This window comes from Centroberyx affinis, unplaced genomic scaffold, assembly GCF_046629955.1.
Source record: "Centroberyx affinis isolate AG114_WGS23_722 - 3 ecotype Tasmania unplaced genomic scaffold, CSIRO-AGI_Caff_v1 ptg004369l_1, whole genome shotgun sequence".
In the NCBI taxonomy this organism is placed as follows: Eukaryota; Metazoa; Chordata; class Actinopteri; order Beryciformes; family Berycidae; genus Centroberyx; species Centroberyx affinis.
The window spans coordinates 30,043-54,701 of NW_027282064.1; the positions used below are offsets into that span (position 1 = coordinate 30,043).

General features: G+C 42.6%; 1 protein-coding gene across 2 annotated transcripts in view; it reads right to left on the reverse strand.

Annotated features, from left to right (window-relative positions):
* Window positions 1–24,659, reverse strand: part of mboat2a (membrane bound O-acyltransferase domain containing 2a) — a 55,412-nt gene that overhangs the window by 24,416 nt on the left and 6,337 nt on the right. For both annotated transcript variants that reach the window (XM_071543710.1, XM_071543709.1), the window contains exon 2: window positions 2,006–2,151. In XM_071543710.1, coding sequence (XP_071399811.1) covers window positions 2,006–2,151 — 146 coding nt within the window. The remainder of the gene's footprint in view (window positions 1–2,005; window positions 2,152–24,659) is intronic.

Genomic DNA, 24,659 nt, shown 5'->3' on the forward strand with positions numbered 1-24,659 from the left:
GTGATAATCAAAACATGCTCACATGCCTGGAAAACCCTAAATGAACACAGTCGGTCTCCACTGACTGAGGAAGTATTTCAACTGTTCAACAACATCCAACTGTTTTCTCCAGCGACACACACACAGAAACAAGCTTGTATGTATGACATGAGAGGGGATACATCCTAAAATAAACCCGCATTCTGCAGCATCTGCTAGGCAGCTCCCCCAGGGCTGCAGCCAGGTGCCCTCTAAGATAGGAGAACAGTGTGTGTGGGTGTGTGTGTGCGTGTGTGTAAGTGTGAAAGTGTGCAAGTGTGTGCATACATGGGTTCATGCATTACCTACATGTCTGCACGACACTGAATTACTGTGACCTAACTTGAAATTACAGTATTTTCCCCTATTGTTTTAATCTAAATACGACCTCATTATATGGCATGTTTTACGGCAGTGTAAAATCTCAATACTCAATACTCAATTTAACTGATAAGACCAGTTTTTACTCCTGTAATTGCTGTATAATTTAGATAGTGGAACATGTCTAAAAGACTCAGCCAGGGGCCTTCAGCCAAGTACAATAAATACCGTATGCTGGCTTTGTAAAATGTGTCTGCTCCAAATATTTATATGGGCTTATGCTGTATTAATTACTGTAGCAAATAAAACTCAATGGCAGCCTTTTGCAGACATAAAGTTCACATATTGATTCTTTAGTCCAATTAAACAAAGAGCCTTTCATGCCTTGGTAAAATGGAGGGGATATATGGTGGTTCTCGCAAGGAGAATTGATTTGCCTTTGACTGATTAGTGCTATTAAGTTCAGTCCACCTTAAAAGTGCTGAAATTCCTGTGAATTATTATTTCATTTCATTCTCGGAAAACACAGAGGGAGTGCTGAGTTTACATATATAAAGAGGAACACAAAGAACTGAACTGAAACACCCACTCTACAGTATATAAGTGCCATAAGCTATGATGATAATTTTCGGAGGAGAGCTTTTTAAATAAACAGAAACCAATGCTGATAAATTTATAAAAATGATAGATTTATATAAATTATGACAGATGTCAGTCCATGTGTTGCGGTGTGAGTCACACCCTGTGCCACTGCTATGCTATGCTTCAGCTAAAACGTTGCGTAACTATTGAGAATAAGGAACTTAACAAATCACATGATCCGACCGCCACTCACTGTGTCAGTCGAATCGTATACATGGACAGTTTCTCTGCAAGGGGATCAGATAAAGGCCTATCAACCACTGAGCTGGCCAGGTAGCATTTCACCTGCTTAGCATTTTCCTGCTAACTGGCTGGCTGGCTAGTGTTTCCTTGGCCTGCTCCACTATACACAAGCACACACACACACACACACACACACACACACACACAAACAGAACAGGGGCACTTTGGGAGGCAGTCTGCCAGAGGTACGGTGGGTTGTCTATTATAGGGCAATAGCTTTCTAATTGGATATCAATTACTCCTCGATCGACCCATTTACCTTGGCAAGGATAAAGATGATGAAGAGGGGGGGGTGAGAAGATGAGGGAGGGGAGGGGAGTGAGAGGAGAGAAGGAAGAGGATGGCAAAAAAAAAAAATCCACCCTAAAACACTAATTCTGTGTCATTTCTGGGTCCATTTTGTTATTTGGTGAGGTAATTTTCTTATTCCCATGGATAACCGGCCAAACTTAACCTTAACCTTAACCTTATTATTAGACAAGTTCAGTGATTAATTATTATTTATTAATTAATAGATACATTTAAAAACAATTTAGAAAGTGATTAAAGTCAAATCTACATGATGCAATTAATAAAACAATTAAGAAAATGTTCATTAACTCTGTCACTTAATAATTCCATTTCATTATTCTGTCTGAGCAGCAATATCCTTTACCCTTTTTTTTTCTTTTTCTGTAGAAGGGAGGAAGGAGCGAAGGATGAGAGGATGGAGAAGACAGCGAGCGAGGAGGGAGCCAACGAAAGAAGAGAAGCGGGGAATGACCAGAGAGGAGTGACTCACCAGCCGAAGCAGAAGAGAGCCAGGTAGAAGCCCAGCAGAGTGGCCACCACATGTCTGATGAAGGGACTGGTCTTACTGGGGTGGAGGTAGAGCCGGAACCACAGCGCCGTCAGCAGGGCAAACAGCTGGCACACCACAAAGTTCACCTGCACAGAGGAACAGAAGGTTATTAGACAACAAGAAGGTCAACTCCAAAGCCCAGTTGCATGAAAAAAAATTTGGTCTTTATCCCTAAACCTTTCCTTACTGGTCACCTAATCCTTGGCTGAGTTGCAGCTCCTTTTTTGCCATCCTTACAGTATCGTGCAGTTAAAGAAACATTCTTATATCATAACATTATAATTTTTTGAGCAGTGCATTTATTTTCCTTTGACAAAAATACATAGAAAACTCCTCTGGTTTGCTGTTTATAAATCATAGTGACATGTTTCATATTGATGTTTCATACACTCATATTTCATCAGAATACATGCATATACGCACACACATACAAAGGAACAGTAATAATGTAACTAAGTAAGCAGTGAAGCAGATTCTGACAATATGAGTGAAAAATAGAGGACAGCAGTAGCATGAAGGTTAGAAAAGCAGGCTTGAACGGAAGGCAGGGAAGAAAACCCCGGACTGGAAGGGAAATCTGGCTGGAGAGAGTGGGTGGGTAACCCTCTCCCGTCCTTGTGGTGTCCCTGAGCAAGGCAGGTATGCAACATCTGCTTTAACAGAGCGGTTTGGTGGCCAGTAGTAGAAGACCGTGGTTGTACTGGGCAACTCCCAGGGGTGAATATGCTATGTCAACGAGAACAGTTGTGTAGACCTACCAAGATGCAAATCATACAAACATCTGGAATCGGTCAAACATTTATCATTTCAGATTCCCCACTGAAAAAGGCATATAGGTTAAAATTTTAAGCTAAAGCTACAGTAGCTACCGGAATCTCGTCTAAATTCCCTGCTATAGTCAAGCAGTTGTAGTTGTTCCTGAGATTGCTTGCTAATTTGATAACTCTTAGGTCTGTCTGAAGTCCTCACTTATGTGTTGAAGTAACACATGCCAATGTTCCAGGGAGAGTTTCCCATCCTGAGTGGCTTAATTGAAATCATTTTACATACTATGATCACACGATCCAAGTCTGTTTGCCTTTTCTTGTACCAAACAGCGCACACATCCTGTTCTCTAACCTACTGTCTACTGTCTCTCACAATATCTCATCTATTGAAACAGGTACTAATTAACAAGCCACACTGCAAACATGAACAATAAATCACACCTTCCACAAAGCCACAGTTTTCTTTCTGGTAGTCATTAACCTACAGACTGCAAAAGGTCACTTTCTTTAAGTTTCTGCACAGTAACTGCGACCATACTGTACAACCGCTGTGATGAATAAGCGTTTTATGGAGACTTGCCTGTACCCTTCTGATTCCTGAAAGCACTGTTGCATTCTCCCTCCCACTACACTATCAGACAAGAGAGATCAATCATTTTTTGGACGATAATATTTCCATATAAATGCTTCCTTTCTGAGAAAACACATTCAGTCGGATAGGTCCCAGAAAAGCTGTGTGAGAGTGGGTGTTTGTTTCATCCCCTAATGTCCCCGAGCGCCACGGCAAAGAGGCTTTACTCCAGGCAATAGGCAGATTGACTGGACCTATCCAAGGGAGAACAATGGAAAGCCTACCTCTCTTTTTGATTACGAACACTTTATCTCTTCGCATCATAGGCCATATGGTGTCGGTTAGAAAGGAGGAGTGTGCACAGTATATCCATATTGATCCGACTGGATTAATGTAGGAGCTGAACCCTATCATCCTGTCAATCTGATGCTTTCATTTCAGACTGTTTTGAGTGACACTTGCCTATTAAACATCGGCCCATCATCTCATGGGCTGTGGTCATGTTAGAATCTATATACACTCTGGCCACTTCAGAGTCTCTGGTATCATTAGGTAATACACAGTGTGTGTGTGTGTGTGTGTGTTTGTGTGTGTGTGTGTTTGTGTGTGTGTCTGTCTGTCCAGCCCATAAGCAGAAATGACTCAGGGATGACGGCCGATGTGTCTCGCTGTCAAGGATCCATCAGTCCCTGGTGCTTGGGATATTCATCACTCTGATCATCATACACACGCACACACACACATACACACACACATACACACAAACTAATAGCTTCCAATTTCATTTCATTCCCCATTTCCTCTCTTATTCAGATCTCTCTGCGTTCAGTCTCCCCTTCTACACAAATGCAAATACACACACACACACACGGTCTGTATGAGTAATTGCGGTGCCTCCATGAGAAGAGCTGTCATTCCAGAGCAATGACATCTCCTCGCTTTTTGTGTTCATACATGGTCAGTGCCTGTGCATAGCTTTTCAAGGCCCATCCAACTTCAATGGTTATTTAATTTAACCGATTAGTAACACTTTTTAATTATTTCCTTCATTATTTAATTGGGTATTAAAGACATCGACTGGGAATGAAATAGAAGTATGGGCAGGGGAAAGAGTGTAGCATGTGCCAGGGTTCGATCCTAAGAAATTGTGGCATGTATGACGTGATTTCCACTTCGTATGCAAGGGGTGAAATAAACTCTCAGCTGCTAAAGACCCAACATGTTTGTTTGATGTCATGTTAAGCGATGCATGTCAGAAGGCACAATGGCCCGTCCATGTATATAGGTCATGTCAACAGATCCGTCTGGCCAGTGAACAGTGAAAGGCTAGAGAGAGACACATCTGAGCGGCATCCATTATCTATGGATCCTGCATGATTAATGAGAGAGGGGGGCGAGGGAGAGAGACAGAGGGAAAGAGGGACAGATATATATGTAGGTCCTCCAGTCTGCAAGGCGAACAGATGTAGCGACAAATCATCTGAAGCATTAGCCTGCATGTATCATATCAGATGGCACTTACAGCAAATATCGGGTCCTTTGTTTTTCCATGAGCGCACGAACACACAGGCACACACACACACACACACACACACACACACACACACACACACAAAACACATGAGCTTTGTTAACAGGAGCTGGCCTCTTTTGTTCTTCTATTGTCATGACTTGTATTGTTTAGGGGATGAACCCTCTCAGCACTAACATGCGTATAATTAACAAATAATACAGTAGAAGATAGTCCAACACAAAAGGCACTGAACTGCTGGATGCTAGTGGAGGATCTGTAAGCTAAACCTACAAGTAATTAAAGAGTAAAAATCTAAGAGATCTGAGTCATGGCTTTAGCCATTTGTTTTCTAACAGGGTGTGTCAGTAGCTACAGATAGCGTTTCTATGGCACTCAACAGCAAACTAGCAGTCATTCGTCAGACAGTTATGGACGGAAGGCAAACAACCCAACCCAGCTGTGTGCCAATAAATGTTAGTATTTCAATGACAATGCATGCTGCTTCCTTCATTTTTCTTCCTCTAATCTAGAAAGCAAAGAAAACATTCATAAATAGTTTGAGCCTAAATCAGTTTCTTACTCATGTGAGTGAATGCATGTGGCTCTGACTCTGTTTGGGCATAGCTTCTGGCGTAGCTCGTATGGCAAAACTAGATGGCTTAACTGCAAATCGCCCTCTCTCCCTCTGAATCTAGAGCACTAAAAATAAAATACGATGCCTCTGTAATGGCAACGAATCACAACAAATAGACCTCCTCTGCCTCCTCTGTCTCTTGCAAGGCTCTGCTTCAAATAGTGTTTACATGACCCACGGCTTTGGATGTCATTTCACGCTTTGATTGCTGTAAGCTGCTCTCCTGGTGGAAACGCTGCCCAAATGACTGACTGACTTGCTGGCCTGCCTGCTGAATGACTGACTGGCTGGTTTGCTAACTAGCGGACATTCATTATAATCACTGATTAATCAAAATGACCCACAGAGTGAAAAACAGTATAGCTCTTGCAGCACTGTCAAATTGTGAGATGGGCAGATCCAAGTCAAGACACAGCATGGATCAAACATGAGGAGGCTGTGATCTTTGGTTCATATTAACTATTACAAAAAGGCCAATAATTTCCCTGATATTTTGGATGTTATACTTATATGTATAACATATACAAATATGTATATGTTATACATATAGGTATAACATATATATAACATACATACATATTTGTATAACATACATGTATAACATACATATTTGGTGACATTATTGCTGCTTGGATTTCACACATTGAGTGTTGTCAGAAAACATCTTAGATGTTCAGCGTTTGTCATTGCTGAAAAGCTGAAGGTAGTCTGTAATTTGTAAGAGCGCAATGGAAATAGACTGGTGCCACCCATAGACTGAGCCTCCCATTTGACGGCTAAACACTAAAAAACACTGATTTATGCTGTGTGTGGTAGAATTGTGCACCGTAATAAATGATTTTCCGTTATTTCTGAGAGGCAGAACAGTTGCCAAGTCATAAAAATCTGCCTTATTCCCAAGTCGATGTGAACTGCTAAGTGATTCCGCCATTGTGTGAATGTTTGTCCGTGTGTGTGTGTGTGTGTGTGTGTGTGTGTGTGTGTGTGTGCGCGCGCGCGCGCGCGCACGCGCACGTGCACGTGTGTCCCCTGCCTCCACAGCACAGACAAAACATCCTGCATACATACAAAAAATAAAAAATAGAAGCATTTTAGAGCTATATCTCTGAGTTTATAACTACTATTAAAGTGGGCGCTTCCTTAGACACGTCTCACTTCTGAACTCTCACTTCTGTATTTTGTGAAAAAGTCTGAGTGTTGACGTTTTGAAAATGGCCCCACCCTGGATATCAACACATAGCTTTGTAAGGAAGGAATTTCATGTGGCCGACTGGAAGGGTGTGATAGAGGAACTGCATTGTTAAAGCCAATAGCCAAGTAGCACAGCGGTGAGCTATTACTTCAAAGCGGACTGTCTGGCAAAGCTTTGTCATTCAACTTTGACTGAGCAATCTGTCTGCTGTGAATATGTCTCTTTTGAAGCTTTCATTTGCCACAGAGAATAGAACCGCAACATTTTATAATCAGGTATAAATATTGGTCAGTCTTGTGATTTACAGAGTGAATAGAATAGAATAGAATAGAATAGAATAGAACTTTAACAAAATGATAGCAGCAGGTGGCTTCATGAAAACCTTGGTGGGCGGCCCTCCACAGAACAGTTTGAACTCCACTGCTCTGATCTCATTCACACACCCCATTTACTTTGATGGCTGCCGTGAAAAGAACTTCAATTGCTGTTTGTAATGAGATGTGGAGTCAATGATGTTGAAGTAGATCCACTGTTTGTCCAACACTCTGCACCTCAGCCTGAACTAGATGTACAGCACAACTTCTTTTTGTCAGGTGTGACAGGTGAACAGAGCTACCAGGCTGAATGTTGACTTGAAAGGGGAAACAGAGCGCATAGCCAACATCTCTTTCTTTTTTTTTTTTCCCTTCCACTACAATTTCTCTCATCAAGCCCCCGCCCACTTCCAAAAATAAACTTATCAATATTCAAATAACCAAGCTGTGGCTGTTGATAAGATTAGCTAAGCCTGTTTTTCAAAGAGCCTGCTTTGGCGGTGATGAGATGCATGGAAATCATTCTGTCCAACTGTGAAATAGCCTGCTTGTCCCCCTGTGCAGGCTTGTAATTGGACCTGTTGATTACTGACTGGTTTATCAGAGATCTCAGCTGTCCAGGAGCTGGACTCTCTAACTGGCAGAGAGAAAACACAGCTGATTAATGAACTGGGACACATCTGAACAGACAGTAATTGAGACTCACAAACTGAATCTGCATATGAACATACAGACATACTGTATGTATGCATGCATGCATGCATATGAACACACATATAACCAGGTAAGGACACATGCAACTAGATATACGCATAGACACACACACACACACACACCCAGTAGTGCTTCTGAAAAGCAAGTGCTCACTAACAGGCCACTTTAACCTCTATGAACTCAGGCTGGGGACACACTAGAAGACTTTGAAATAATAACGGAATAACAGATTTCACTGGATTTTTGTCTCTCAGTGGTAAATATGCTCACAATAGATGAGTAGGCAAGGATGGGGTAGCACACACTTAAGAATATATCTGAGATTATCCTGCTGACTCCTGCTTGCTATTTGATGCTATTTGATGTTTGACCTCTAATCTCGCAAGAAGTCATGTGATCCCTCATGAACCAATATGTACTAATATGCACATTAATGCAGCCAACCAACATTAATATGCACAAAAAACAAACAACAAACAGAAAATGTGGGTAATTTTGAGTGCAGATGTCAGGTCGTAAATATTAAACATGTTTGATATGATCAGGATGGCTCAGGTCAGAAAGTCGATCAGGGCGGTTTTGATTGAATCTGTGAACCTCTCACAATACCAGTTAATGTTTGCTGACCATCGGGGTTTCCCCTCCCGATTGTCAAGATAGCCAAAGCTGGTGTAATTCAGCCTGATAATCCTCTAGTGTCCCCAGCTTTACACTGTTCATTTTCCTGGCCACACCGACTGTTATCCAGGGTTGTTAGGCATTTAGCCTCTATGTTTGAACAGTACAGTGCAAATATAGTTATCTTATCCTAAAGACTCAATGTACTAGACGTATTGCCTATTTACATTATAGGAGAAAAAGATAGTGTAGCTCTGACTGCTGTGAGGATTAAAAACTACTTTCACATCTCAAGGTTCTCTCACCAACCTGCGCTGTGTATCTGCGTCATTTGAGCTTGGCTGGAAGCTGGAGAGATAACTGCTTTAGAGTGGCTGACATGAGTGATTCGATTTATTCAAGGCCTCTACGCTGAACTCAAGTGCCAGTCAGACGCCCGGGCATGTCTGTTCAATCTTAGGTCTGTGTAGATCCTCATCCCTGCTGCCCCCCGCATCAGCGAGACAGTCCATCCACAGGGACTGATGTCATAGGCTTTTCATACTGTGGTGCCAAACTGTATCATCTCATGTTCACATCACAGCAGTACCAACAGACGGGCGGTGCAGCATCACAATATCAGCGACTTTCCAATGGAACCAAATTCACAGGATGAGTGAAATGATCTAATGTGGGAGATAAACATTGGCAATTCAAGCTAACAGTTGAGAAAAAGTGTCAAAGTAACTGTAAGTAAAATGTTTTTGAATTACCTCCATTATCTGAGTAGTAGGAATGTAATTGTGAATGTAATGTAACTTGTCAGTCAACTGGCCAGGTTTTTACAAATGTTGACATTTTATAATTCAATGTCAGATTTCATGTGTCTGGCTGATTGATTTTCTTCATTCTGACAATGACTTTGGTCCCACGTGAAGGATGCCTTCCACATAAATGCAAAGAATTGTGGGATATGTAGCAACCACTGATTCCTCCTTGGTTAACACTGTACTTTCCAGTAAAGTTCTGGTAACTCTGATGGTAACAAGGGAATGGTAGCTAATGTACCGCATTACAAAAACAATAAGATCTAAGAGTCTAAAGAGACATCTTCCCATGTTCTTGATGGGATTACAGGATATACAGATATACAGGATTTGTAAAAAGGCAAGGCAAAATGTGTTTTCCTGCGGCCTGTCGTCAGTGGTGAGATAGTAGTTTTATTGAATAAACATTTTGCAATAGACAAGCTCCTGTGCCAGAGTGCGTTGTTTCTTCATTCATAATAGATGGATCTCCTCTTCCATTATTGATTCACTCTGAAGTCAACCTTACCCTGGGGTACAACGCTCTCTTATTGTTTGAGAATGTAAGGCAGAATATCTGTACTGCAGAATGGTTTGCAGGAAATTCAGAGGGAGCCGCAGAAAGAGAAGAAGCCACTATTTTGGATAACACACTGCAGCAAAAATTGAGAAATATCTCCCTGCAAAGACTCTGTGTGTGAGAAAAAGACTAAATTGGGGAAGGGTGGGGTGACCAAAGAAAACAAACTGTAGGTATGACTGTGATCATCTTCGATCCAAACCATGAAGGAAGTTTATTTTGCTGCATCATGTTCGTATTTGGTTTGTTTAGCTTCAGACTGCCCCATTACAAGCAAACCAGGGATTGTAAACAAAAGTCAGATGGACTCACAAGCAGTTAATCGGACAGAGCTTTCGAAAGCTGTCATCCCTCAAGGTTAGAGATTTTGGAGGCAGGGTGTGGGGAGTCAAAACAAATCTGATTCCAGTCCCTGTAACTTTAGCTAATCATTATGGACTTGTCTTCACTCTTTGCCAAACTGAAATTTACCTTCTCTGGTGTTCACACTAGTTAAGAACACAGTCGAGATTAGGCTTTCCAAACATAAGTACCTGCTGGCCATCACATCCGTCTCCTTATACCCAAAAAATCATACATTTTGGGGTCGTTTCCTGTAGTTGGTTTGATTACGTTCTCACTCCTAACATCCACACCACAGTTTGCTTAGAAGAGGACCGAGATCTGCATTTTTAGGCAGCCTCAGTGCCTAGTCTGAATAGTATTGTTCTCACCTGCCTTACCAAACCCAACTAAAGGTGTAAACGCTCCAAAGTTCAAATATACCACTCCAATGAGCCCTAACTGCTCAACATGGTTCTTGAGCAACAAGAGCATAAGAGTTCATGTGATCTTGATCGACTGACACTTCCCACTCAGTCTCCAGCATCCTCTCATATCCCTTGATATCAGAGGATTCTGTATGATACAGTTGATCAGACAGACATTATGATAGTGGGTATGCATGAGAGAGACAAACAGAGCGAGACGGACGGACAGCATGCAGATGTTTTAGCGGGTAGCAGGCGCCAGTGAGCGATTAGCGCTGATGGGCACTAAGCCGCCAGCCAGTTCCTCCTGGCAGCAGCGGCTCGGCTTTAAGAAGCTACAGTACAGACTGACACACAGACTGACAGAGAGAGAGACAAGCTGAGGGGGGAGGAAGTCATTGTGGATGCAGTGGAAGACAGAGATAAGCCAGCTTCCTGAAGCTCATTATGGAGAGGAGAGGAGGAGTGAAACACAGTGTGCGAGAGAGAGAGAGAGAAAGAGAGAGAGAGAGAGAGAGAGAGAGAGAGAGAGAGAGAGAGAGAGAGAGAGAGAGAGAGAGAGAGAGAGAGAGAGAGAGAGAGAGAGAGAGAAAGGCCCTAGAGGCTAGAGCACTGCTGCACTGTTCATCTCTCATTCTCACACAGCTTTCCCTTTTCCTCCACTCTCTCTCTCTTTTTCAGCCTCCTCTCAAAAGTTTTCTCCTGTCTGTCTCTGGTAAACTTGGCTACGCTTCTGCAAGCACAAGCTCGTCTTAAAATGATCTCCAATGAAGTGTTACTCCAATGATCACTGTGTTACTATGAAGCTTAAAAGGGCATTTATTAAATGTCGTAATTTCGTTGCACTCTCTCTCTTTCTCTCCCTCCCTCCTCGTGTTTTTAATCAAACTCATCAGCTGGAGATGTCATATTGGAGAGGAGCTGTGAAGGAGGGATGGACGGGAGGGAACAGAGGGAGGGCGAGTCATCTTTCCTCTAGGCACTGCTCTTCATCTTTCCTTTTGCATAAAAACCAACAAACCACAGCCTATAAAGGCTGCATGAATGCAGCCTTTCAGTTCATCTGCAGTTCGGCAGTTTTATGGGGACGGTGTGGAAATCTACGAGGCCTATAAAGGCAACCCGTGCCTTTGGAAAGCAGTTAGAAAAAGCAGTTGACCCTGGTCAGGATCCATCGATTAGAGTGGGCATGTTTATGCATGCCTTAGTAGGTGGACGTCATCCTTTTGACTTTGTCTCTGTGAATGTGTGTGTGTGCCTTTCATTACTCGGGGGCCAGAGGAGAACAGCAGTATATAGGAAAGGAGAATTCACAGCACTAACACACTAACCTGTCTGTCTGTCTGTGTGTGCGTGCGCAGAAGGCAGGAGAAAGTGTAGTATAGGAAGTTCCCATGAGGTATGGAAACAGATAAAAATCTCAATAAAACTGGCTTGTTGAGTCTGACCTGCTCTCCCTGGTTTCACTGTGTGTGCTTGCATACCTTTCCCATGGGAGAGCTCTTCCCTTAGGTAAGAACTTTCACTCCTCAAGTGAGCCCATCTTACCGAAATAGCTTTACAAAACACACACGCGCACACCAGCACGCTCCTGCTGCAATATTACTTATCGTAAATAATGCTCTGCTCTCCCCCCTCCGCATGGCCCAGGTTTAGTACCCAGAGACTGAAATAGTCCCTTCTGAAGAGCAGTACTCCTCCCCACCCAAGCTTAGCTCACAGAGACTGGTGGGTTCCTCTATGTGTATGTGTGTGTGTGTGTGTATCTGTTTGTGTGTCTGCATGGAGCAGGAGATAAATTTAGACAGCCATTAGCATAAAGCTCTTTTTCCGTGTCACAGAGTTGCACCACAGTCCCCCCACTGTTGAGTGTGGTGTGTGTGTGTGTGTGTGTGTGTGTGTGTGGTCCACTCAGTCTCATCTCATTTGCGTCAGCTCTAGTCCAGAGTGACTCATGCAAATTCACAGCGCTGCTGACTGAGTGACCTTAAAGTTAAAAACTCAGGTGTAACGTCACGGTCGGTATTCACAGCAAAAACTGATTATAGAGTGTGTATACTCTTAACATATACATCCTCTGTGTTTATATATACCACACTATGATCAGCAGTTTTCACCCTTGGTGAGAATTGGAGAGAGCATAGATGTCTAATTCCCACCAAGGATTGACAACCGCTGATGACAAGAGTGTTTGCAAATACTATGAAGTGTTAGGATGGAATGAGGAAGAGGGGGAGAGAGAGAGAGAGAGAGAGAGAGAGAGAGAGAGAGAGAGAGGAGAGAGAGAGAGAGAGAGAGAGAGAGAGAGAGAGAGAGAGAGAAAGAAAGAGAGAGAAGAGAGAAAGAGAAAGAGAAAGAGAAAGAGAGATTTCTGTAGTATATAAACTAATACAATTAAATTGTGTTTCTCTCTTTTCCCTGCTGCTTGTACATGAATCTTTTCTACTATGCTGAATAACGTGGTTGTATAAAAATACAAAGATCGTTGACAGACAGCGTTCACACCTGGCAAAAATAAGCCGACGATGGTGCAATTACTTAGACTGCTTATGAAGCCATGATTTTCGCTGTCAATCAGAATCACAGTCAGATGAATGTAGAGAGAATGGCCAACTAGAGAATGTACTGTAGCTCCATCGTCACTGACCTCTCCTCTCTCGCTCCTCTGCCATTCAACCCCATCTTTGGCTGAAGGGAAAGGAGAGAGGTAAGAGGAGGAGGGGTGACATGTCTGCCTGTGTTAGGCATCAAAACTCTCTCTCTCTCTCGCACACACACACATATACACACTCACAAACACACGCACTACAAACACACGTCTCTGCAGCCAGACAGAGACTCAGCCAATGTCATGACTGCTTTAGTCAGGGCCAATAAATGTGGCAGAATCGGTCATGGCTCCTCGAGACAGACTGACTTTTGTGTGTGTGTGTGTGTGTGTGTGTGCCTGTGTGTGTGCGCGCACATAGGTGGGGTTGTAGCAACTAGACCATGCTGACAGTACGAGAACAACAGTGTTCTTGTGCCTTCCACCAATACAATAGGGCTTTGACTTGTTTTGTGCCACTGGCAATCCCCCCACATAGCAGATGAAAGAAAGACAAGTTTGACACTCACTTTTGGCAAGTTCCTAACCTCAAGTCAAGTTACAAGCCTGTCTCCTAAGTGAAACACTAGGTCCATGATGAGGGAAAGAACGGAAGACTGGGAGAATAGGTTGACTAATGGGTTTTAAAAATGGAAACAGGCATCTTCTTCCTGACGTTTTCATTGATTTAGAGAAAACAATGGGTTGGTTGGGTTGTTTTATGCTGAGGCAGAGTGCTATGGATTTACTATGTTCCTAATCAGCCGGTCATGTATCTGATGTTGGAAATGATGAGAAAAGTGCTACGCGTAGCCAAGCACCTGAAAGCAAATGCACACACACACACACACACACACACACACACAGTAATAGAACCTGCAGTGTGGCGCTCTCCTCTCTAAGCTGATCCACAGATCCCAGTCAGGCTCTGTGGCCAGGCCGGCTATTAATAGCCAAACAATCAGCCATTCCCCACAAGGCAGCCAGCGGCACTGGGCCAGAACCAGGTCCACAATATGTGTGTGTGTGTGTGTGTGTGTGTGTGTGTGTGTGTGTGTATGTGTATGTGTGTCTGTGTGTGTGTGTGTGTGTGTGTGTGCCTGCCTTCCTGAAGCACACCAACCCAACCCCAAGTGAAAATTACAGAGCTGCTTTTGGTCAGACACGTCATCCGTGCTCTGGACAGACATTCTGCTGTGGAAATGCTCCATGGGAAAGCGCTATGGTGAAGTAATGTTGTTATCACAGCCGAATACAATTCAGCCACAATACAGACTTAGTGAACGTGGCTTGGTGGTCAATCAGGCTTACTGCACTGTATCTAATGTATGCTGCCATACCGATGGAAAGTAAACACAGGCTCTGAGGGCAACAAAAGAGGAATAGAGGGGAGGAGAGAAAGGAAGACAGTGAGAAAGAAGAGAAAGGAGGCAGAAAGAGAGAATCCTCTGTATATTATTTTACATTAGCCCACATTCTGCGACAGAAAAAGTCCCGTTATCATGTACTGGTGTGTGTGGGCCTTGCAGACTTTGAGTGCCAGCCATTGTCTCTCTACCCACGGCTGCAGACACGTCTCTCTGTAGGCTCTGTCAATGTCTTCCTTCTTTCTTTTTTTCTTCTCCTTCCATCGGCCATCCGTAGCATTTGCATTTTTCAAGGAGCATTGTTTGACACCTTCTTTTGATATGCACATAACTCCTAGCAAACAACTGCCAGCAGTACAGCCATATGATTTATACACGCACTACAGGCCTCTTAGAGAGAGAGAGAGAGAGAGAGAGAGACTGTCAGACTTTTGTAATGAGCCTTAATAGGAATTCTGGTCCATTTTGGAACCAACCGGAGGCTGCCAATAGATACTAATGTTGTTTTCTTAGGTTCCAGACATCACTAAAAATGAATGAGAATGTACTGCAGCAATCTGTGTGAGTGGACATCAGATATCCATACAAAGTATCCATTCAAGTTCTAAATTTCATATATCATGCATTGTGTCTGGCCAGCTCAGTACACTGCATGCTAACTACCTCCATACCTGGGAAGTTCACCCTGCAAACCAGTCAAAACAACGGTCGCCCCATGTGACAAATAGTCTGACTGACATCCTCTCGCTGCTGCCAAGGTAGGGTGAGACACTGCCAAGTGACCACTCCTCTTGAAGGAGAGATCCACCACATCCTTGGATACTCACTGTACACTGTTATATATCATCAATCTGTGATGTTCTATGCATTCCAGGAGGTATTTTGCAATGAAGTGTGGTAATTTACTGATTTGCTTTCCTTCAGCCTGCCTCATCAACTTCTTCTTCAGTTAGTGATTTCTTACATTTCCAAAAACTACTTTCAAACAACCCCCAGCGAAGAGGCGTTAACTTGGTGCAATAGCAACAGTGGGGTGAGAGTATTTCCAGTCGAGAAAAAGTGGGAGTTGTGTTCCTTACTCTAAGTGCAACAAGTCTTGTGGCTGCATTGCATTCTGGTCTATTGAGGCTGCTGTCGCTGAAGAAGTTGGTATCTGATGATGGATTTCTCCCTGTGTGATTGTTGCAAAAATGCTAAGTCTAGAAAGAAGTCCTTGCAAAACCTAACATTTACCATTGATATTTAGGATGGCTAAACATTTTTCTGCCATCAAACTCCATTGCAGCTGCACTGGAAATATCTCCACCTGATGTCATGTCATCTACATTTGGCCACTTATCTGTGGAAACAATAAAATGCACCACCAAATAGCAAAATGGACCCAGAAATGCAAGGTAAATTCCAGAATAGCTGTATAGCTGAATAAGGGTTTTAGGGTGGATTTTTCCTGTAATGCTGCCATGCTAGTTTGAGGATGTGGTGTGAGAGGCCAATGTAGCTGAGAGGCGGTGAGTCAGAGCGTTGTCTCACATTCTTGACCAAGGGCAAGGACACTGGGATCCTGCCTGGTCGCCTCGCCCTGTTCCATTCTCACATAGCTGCTGAGGGAAAAATGCTATTACTCACAAGGAACAGCCAGCACTTTGGTACCAATATCTGAGACAGCTTTGAGATATATAGACCTTACTTTCCAATGCTATCTGCACATAAGGCCACTGCTGCAGTTCGTCAATATGGAGTGCATAAGGACAGAGGTTCAAAGGGAGGGTATGTTGCCACGCATGATCGGTCTCGACCCATTAAAACGGCTTTGAAACCGCTCAGCCCCGAACAATGGAGCACAATTCCTTCTAATCTCGCAGACCTCATCATGTCCCTCTCTCTCTCTCTTACACAGTAACCAAAGGTGATCCTCTCTTCTTTTATTCATGCTCCTCTCACTGTGTTTCGAGTTCGCAGCCCAGTCCGACAGCAGTACGTGCTACTGCTCACTTGGCTGCGCACGTCTCTGCAATGATTGACTTGAGTGAGCTATTGTGAAACAGGCATCCTCTAAAGTGGTGAGAGACGCTAGAGAGCCAGTATGAAAGGGATTGGTGGAAGAATGGTGACTTGAAGAAGTTGAGTGAAGTTGGCATGATGAGCCTTTCATTACCACGCGTCCTACTGTCTTTGTTTTCCATTCCACACAAAAAAATTGAAATCAATCATCACTGAACATTTCATCCAGTCTCTGGCTGGCTTCATTGCTGCCTTTTTGTGGTCTAAACTCAGAGGCAAGAACCCCCAACAAAAATGTTAACCACCACAAATGAAAACTGAGCCCCCCTGAGATCAATTACACTCAATTACATCCAAAAGAGCTTGTCAGCTTTGGAAGAGTGGGTCTGACGAAATGAATCTGTCCCACAGAGCTGTCAGTTTTAGAGAGAGTGTGAGATTTATGTTGTGAGACACACGGGACAATACAGGTAACTATGGCAATTTCAGAGGAAATGCACACAAACACACACATGATAAAGATAAACTAAACAACCCTCTCATCAAATAGGCCTTTACTAGTTTATAAATCACAATGATTTCTTCATAACAAAATTAAATTAATACAAGACATGTGAACTGGAGTTTCTAAATTCTTGATTCAGTAGCTTACACCAAAAGATTACACCAAGTAACCAATAGTAAAAAAAACACTTGAATTATTGCAGCACAGAGCACAAAAGCATTTCAGAAACCCAATGACTACACCACTAGTCTTTTTGCCAATCCTCGACAGTAAAACATGTGCCATGTCCCATGGGAGGCAGTAATTCTGCCTAATTCCACCTAAAGGTCAGCATTTTTACCAGAGGGTTGAGAAAGGCATTTTCTCTGCTCATTAGCTCAGCTTGGATCAGTGTGAGGCAGAGTGTTTTAACAAGGAGGTCAACAGTTCAAGAGTCAGATGGACTTAACAGCCATAAGCCTGTAGGGCACAGCACCTAAATATGGTTATATGAGTTAATGTATGCCTGCATAATTCACCCTACCAACTCTGTAACGAGAGTGTGTAAAAGATAAATGGCATTGATGCTGGTAAGAAATACAAATATCCCAGGATTTGGCAAACACTACCCAGAAGAAGGAGAATACAGTCAGTTGCTATGATACAGCTTGCATGCTAAAGTGCAGGATGGCATGCTAAGAGTGAGGAGACAACCTTTTCACATGGCTAAGCACTCTGGAGAGAATCTGCATCCAAGTACTCACATCTCCATTTATAATTGCTCACATCTACAGTAGAGCGAGCAGGCTTTATAAAGGCTGTGCAATTTCCAATAAAAATCCACTCAAAATCCGGTACTCAACACTCCACAATAATGCTTCAGTATCTGAACTAAACACAGCAGAAAGGCCAGGTTTTCTGTAATGTTACAATAGACTGTAAATGCTAGGCTAATGTTACATAAGCCTGTTAAGTAACTGACATTTGCTGGCTGGGTGAATGTTCCACCATGGTAATGCTCAGATATGTCACCGCTGACAACATCAACTTCCCTAAGTCTTCACTCCGAGAGCTGCAAGATCAAGCCCTTACATGCAATTTTTTGTACAGCCTTATCGTGAAATGTTATTGAATTTTATCATTCAGATATGCTATCCCTGTGTCCTAAGACAGCTTGGTCTGTATTTATGAAACATCTCCGACTATTTTCAAGTGACAGAAAAATGACAACTATATCCAACCCCGTAATTTTTCACAAAGAGAATGAACTGGAAAAGACGAGGAAGGTGATTTAACCACACCAAGGATGACTTTGTACAGATAAGGATACATTTTCTGCTAAAGAACTGATAGCACTGCTATAAAATTAAGCTCATTAATGCTCAAGGAACATTCTACAATTAATTCAAATAACTGTCAGTGAAGCAGATCGCGTGCATATACCCGTAGATCAAAGATCAGAGTCTTCTTAGTTCTCTTGCTTCTACTTTGGGAGTAAGTTGTTCATGTTCATGAACACTGGACTACCAAAGGCTATAGCAATAATTCATGTAAAATATTAAATTGAATGGTATTCCCCTTTAGGCACTATGGCAATATGTCCCCCTTTGTTGCACAGGTGATCAGGTTCAAGCGAATCAATGACAGAAAGCCCTGAGGTGTAAACATCTTGAATCAATTCCGCATTTAGTAGCCAAACTTTTCAGATGACATCGCAACTTGCACTTAGGGACAATCGATACTCAGATTGACTTTTTATTGGCGCATAGAGGCATTGAGGAATAAGCTGATAGAAGACTGGGGAATGCGTCAGAGTCTCTATATGTTCCTGTCAAGGCTTTAATATAAGGTGAATCAGCTGAATTCCCTTACTGACTTACCTCAATGGAGTTACGAGTGACAGCGCAAAGTCACACTGTAATAAATATTCATGTCCTTTCATTAGTATTGGATGCATCTCTTTCCCATCAGATTCCTGGCCAAATATAGTGAATAAACCAGAAGGTGACGGATGTTGCTTACAATTTAGAGTTTTGTGGAAAAATTATAGGCCCAGTGTTTCCCCTATATGCACCACTGAAATATGACCGCCGCTGCTGAATTAGAGAGGAGGAGAGGAGAGGGCTCCTTATCTCTTTGTTATATTATTTTGCACTACGGAAGCTTCATATCCAGGTAAATTCACACACTTGTGAGTAAAGCATATAAACGGAGAGGAGAGGAGAGGGCTCCGTCTTATCTCTTTAGAAACTAACGTTATATTATTTTGCGCTACAGATGCTTCATATCCAGGTAAATTCACACAGCTGTGAGCAAAGCATATAAACTTTGCGCTTACCTGATAATGTCAGCACAACGATTATAACAAGCACCGGGTAGATGTCAAGCTGCGGTTACATGAGACATTTTTTTTCATTCTGAATGAAATCATTCCGATGGAAGATTGCCACACAAGTGTTTACCTGAGCGCTAAATATAACGATCGCATGAAGATGTGCGTTTACATGCTCCACAGTATGTAATCAGAATAAAAGTTTCTGACATGCGCAAAACACCGAATCCAGCACTAAGATGGACCTGCGTCAGTTATTTCTTTACTGCTGTTCTTTCTGATGAAGCGACAGTTTTATCAAAACATACGACTCCATCCCTGCGTTCAGCCCCGACAAAGCATAGCAAAATGTTTATTTAAACGGAAACCGTGGTGCGTTGAACACCCTGTTGTGTTACGCAAGCATTGCAACTACGGCAGCTGAGGAGGCCATTCTTTGCGCTCTTTAAATATGTGTTTAATACTACGAAATACGCTCGATGTTACAGTCACTTCCCTTGCCGTCCAGAATAGCAGAGAACATCCCAATGGAGTGAAGGGGTTTGTGGAAACTGTGCTTCCTAATTATAGTGATCCAGCATTTGCCTCGTTTGCATTTCAGGATGACAAGGCAAACATTTCAGGTGAAGGATAATCCACTTCTTACCTTCGAGACTGCGTTAGGATCTATATGAGCTAATTATTTTATTATGAGACCTATCATTATTGCTGATCACTGTTGCTGTGATATGATATTGTAATATTTACCATTATATATTTAGAGGAGTAGAGTGGAGTAGAAACGTTTATGAAAGTGTCACTCCACAATGGTACAAACAATAGCAAAAGATACAAACATGTCTTCTAATTAGTTCAGTTGTTGCAGACACCAAGCTGCAGCGGACGCAGTAGTAAAGGACTTTTGTCGGATCCATTGTGCGCACTGCCTTTTTAATGCGACGGGGTTTATATACACGTCGCTGCTGATTGGGTAACACCTCTGACACACCCACAAACGAGAGACAATGTACCTCAAAGCCCGTTGGACACCGTTTCACACCGTTTCGAGGAAACATGACGTTCAACCCGGAAACCGTAGCAAAACGGTGCACACCGTATTTAGATTGAACGTGCCCCATAAGTGTCAGAAAAAGACGTTTCGTTTTGCCCCCGCAATGATTGGGTCCATTTGTAATTTTCACCGCTGTATACCGAAACTGGCCCGGAGAGGCGGAGTCAGGACTTGATATAAAACGGGCTGCACCGCCTACATCATGCCTGAGCGCCCCGGGGTTAATAACAAGCACATCCATTCGAATCCTCCCGGAAAAAAGGGTAACGTTATTGACGTTACTTACGTTAAATGCGCGAGCATGTGCAGAAAGAGGCGAGATAAAGAAAGTGATCGGAATGAGTGTTTACATGATGAAATTTTATCAATCGACCGGATTATGAAAGGGTTATACCACCCATCTCAAACGGAATGAAATTTCATTCGGATCGGCAGTTTATTCTGATTGAGTTTATATGAGGCATTTTTATTCTGATTGGGCTGCTATTACGCAGCCCAATAAAACGCATCTAATTGAAGCAAGCAATGCTGATCACGGATTCAGGATTACCATTCGCCAAAGGGAAAACAGTCCTGCAACTTCACTATCGCACAGTAATGTTACAGCAAACACAATCATTTGATAGGAATACGCAAGGAAACACATATCTGTGAAATAAACAACATTTGGAAGATCCATCTTGATACAGAGATAGTAGGGGTGCGTTCCAATACCCATACTTCCATACTATTTAGTATGCCAGAAAAAGATTTAGCATGTCCCAATTCATGCATGTCAATGCAGTATGCCAGAAAATACCCGGATACCCTACTACATCCGGTCGAATTTTGCAGTATGCAGGCCAGCATGCTTTTTTGGCTATTCTGACCCACAATCCTCTGCGCAGCGGAAGACACGTCACTTCGACTGAGCCGCATGCTGAGCCGCCAGAGAGAGAAAAAAACAAAACAAACAAACTGCAACCGTATTATTGCGACGGATATATAAGCAAGAGGGTCAAAGTTCAAGACGCAATGTGATGACGAAATAGTATGTCCCAATTGTCTGCCTACTACATGCACAGTACATACTTTCTAAGGGCAGATGTAGTACGTAGTGTAGTAAAAAGAAAAAGTATGCGATTTGGAACGCAGGGTAGGTATTCCACATGCACCGATTGTTTTCTTCTTCCTGGAGGCGGGCTTTACTATGCGCAAGGGCCACCGTGACGCGCGAAAGCTGTCAATCTCAAAGACAACTGACAGATTCCCTCACAGAGATATTAACGTTACATATTATTTGGATAGGATTCCCTTAAAGAAATGTCATAAATATAAGTTATTTTATCATTGAAAATGTCATTACATTAAAGTAAATTAACACTGTTTGATAATACAACAGTGTGGTGATGCAAGTTAATTCTGGAAAAAAAGGACAGTTAAGAATGAATTAGAAGAATGAATGACAGCTAGCTAGCCGCTAGCTAACACCCAATGGATGTAAACGGTCACCCAGTGGGTGATATGGGTCACACATAAACTAATGGCTTATTTGTCAAATCACATGTTTGAATTTTCAGATGAGTTTAAAAGACTGGCTGATCAAGAGAAGAAATAATTAATAATTGACAATAAATGTCAATAATTGTTTTAAATATTATACATTTATTATGTTCAATAAAAGTGTATTTTCCTAAATCTTGAGACACCTCATATGTAAGCTAGACAGACATTTCCTCTGCTCATTACTGTGCAAAAATGTACTGTATGTACTTAGGCCTCAAGAGCCCTTCTGGTGCCGGCAGACACATAGAAACCTCCCGGCAGGGCGCACTTTACGAGCGCACAAAAAAAAAAAATGTGTGCAAAAATGTTTTTCCACACACGCGTGCATCACCTCCGCTGCTACAACTCCATCCTAGGGGAAACACTGAAGCCTCAATCTCATCCTCAGTCCACAAAGACAATACTGGCCTGGCCGGAAACTAAACACAAGGGCTAACAGTTTACAGACTGTAAAATGCCTTGGTGACTGACTAGCAACAGTCGCAAGTACTTCACAATAATGAATAAACACAGATGAAGTATGAAGTATCATGGCCTATCAGAAGCCACCTGCTTCAGTCTATGTCTGGCAGCGAATGGTCAAAGCTGAGATTGCTTGTTAGCATACATCTACAATCTAACAATACCTTAACATATATATATATATATATATATAGCTGCTTGGCCTGTCATTTGAAGCTGTTATTTGATTGTCTTAAAATATGGACTCTGTGCTGTGCCAACCGTAAATTCATCTGTCACTACAAGCTAAAAGTCCAGGCTTTTTTAGCGTGGAAACCCAACACAGCCTCATAACACCACCCCATTACCAAATGGACTAGCGAGAGTAAGCTGAGTAATGTGTGCATCCTCTGTCGTGGCAACAGCCAGGAGTTCAGAGGGTAGGGGGGACAGACGAAGCATGTCTGTCATGCATGTATGTGACTATGTTTGGCAGCTGCAGATATAGAGAGTGAGTGTAGAACTTGTAGCTCGGCACAATAAATTATGTCTATGAGGGAACTACCCAGATCACAGCCAGTGCAGCTGTGGTAATGGCAGCGAGATCAGATGTGTAGTTTGTTTTCTTTCCAGAACTACAGTAACATAGTACTGTATGTGACTGGATGGATGCTTTTACCTTAAATGCCTTGAAGTACCATGAGTGCATTTGTTCCAAGTAGGAAAAGAACCCACAACCCCAGGCAGTTTTATTACCATGCTCTAGCCATAGTGATACAGCACCAGATGTGAAGTAGCAAATACTCAGAGTGTCACGGTTTGGAAAAAACAACAACTGAAGAGTAAGAGTAAGAAATACGTAAGTAAGAAGAGTAACTCTGACCAGAAAGGCCTCATGGCTGAACTCTAGTATCTCAGTTATCTACCTCAATATTATGTAATGAACCTAAATCAGATCAATACACTATTTGACTTCATGCCCAATAAACTGCTCACAGAGGTACAATTTTATTTGCTCTGGGTAAACATGACAATAGGAGGATTCCCAGGAGGTTATACAAATAGTCTGACAGTATCACTGACTGTTCCTCCTCGGCTAATTCTTTTCCGACACCTCAGGATTATATTTTACACATGCGAAGGAGAAAAACATCATTAAAAACATGATCAGAAAGCCTGAGCAATCTCTATGAAGAATGGCGTGTTTGTTGCTTTTACCCATCATCACCCACCCAATAATGTTATCATTATGGCCAAGACTTCCCACATTCCCCAGGAGGAATCACACATGCTAGTGCTGATTGTGCACCGTAATAATGGCAGCAGCCAGCAGCACTCCATTAGAGGGAGCCGAGGGGAAGAGAAATCAATTGTAGGGATAAGACTCCCCAGAGGCCAGCCAATTAAAGAGAGAGGGGAGGCAGAGAAACTCTGACGAGACCTGAGGGCTTAAAGTAAGACGGGTAGTCCTGGAGCCAGAGCTCTGGGGACTCAGTCAGGGGCGGGGGACCTTCCAGTGAAGCCGATGGGATTTGAACCAGAGATTCTTCAGGCAAAGCCTCCCAAAATGTTCTCATTGCAAGGCGAGGTTAATATTAGGCTTAGAGTGTGGGTTAGCAGTGTTACTATCCTGATGGTTTTATAAGCATCCAGAGATATTAAGAACAAGTTGGAATGACCTGTGAGCATCCCAGTTTCTACAGTGAGGGCCAGCTGCCTCATGTATTCTGTTGCAACTACTTTTTGTTGCTTATATCAAAACACAGTTAAACACAGTTTAATCTACATATTCACTATATATTAGACTTACATCATTTATCAGGGAATTGACAGAGACATGGATATGAATAAAGCCAGGAGTCAAATTGACAGTGTAGAGTGGGCAGCACAATAGGCTGGTGGCGAGTGCGGCAGCAACAACAAAAGAAGGATTGTTATCATGATAAAAGACGTGGCCCCGTTGACTGTGACAAACTGCAATCCAATATGTCACATAAACAGTGGACTGATTGTTCAGCTGGTCAGTGAGCATTTTGTGACCACAGGATGCAAAGCAGCACCATCTGTACACTGTGAGCTTGCACCCAGAAGACTGCACCTTTAAGTTCACAGGAAGCGATGAGGTCACTAAAAAGATGTAAATCACTGCCTTGGAGACTCAAAGTATATCTGACTTTGTTGGGACATTACAATGATTGGCTAGCTAAAAAGCCAGCATTTGACTGTCTAATTCCCCGATGGCAATATCAAAGTTCAGCTCTTCTGAGATAACACAGTGAAGCTGGAAAATGAAATACATGGTTTCTTTAGTTTTATCATTTTACCATGGGATTGCTCAGAGAGCAGATG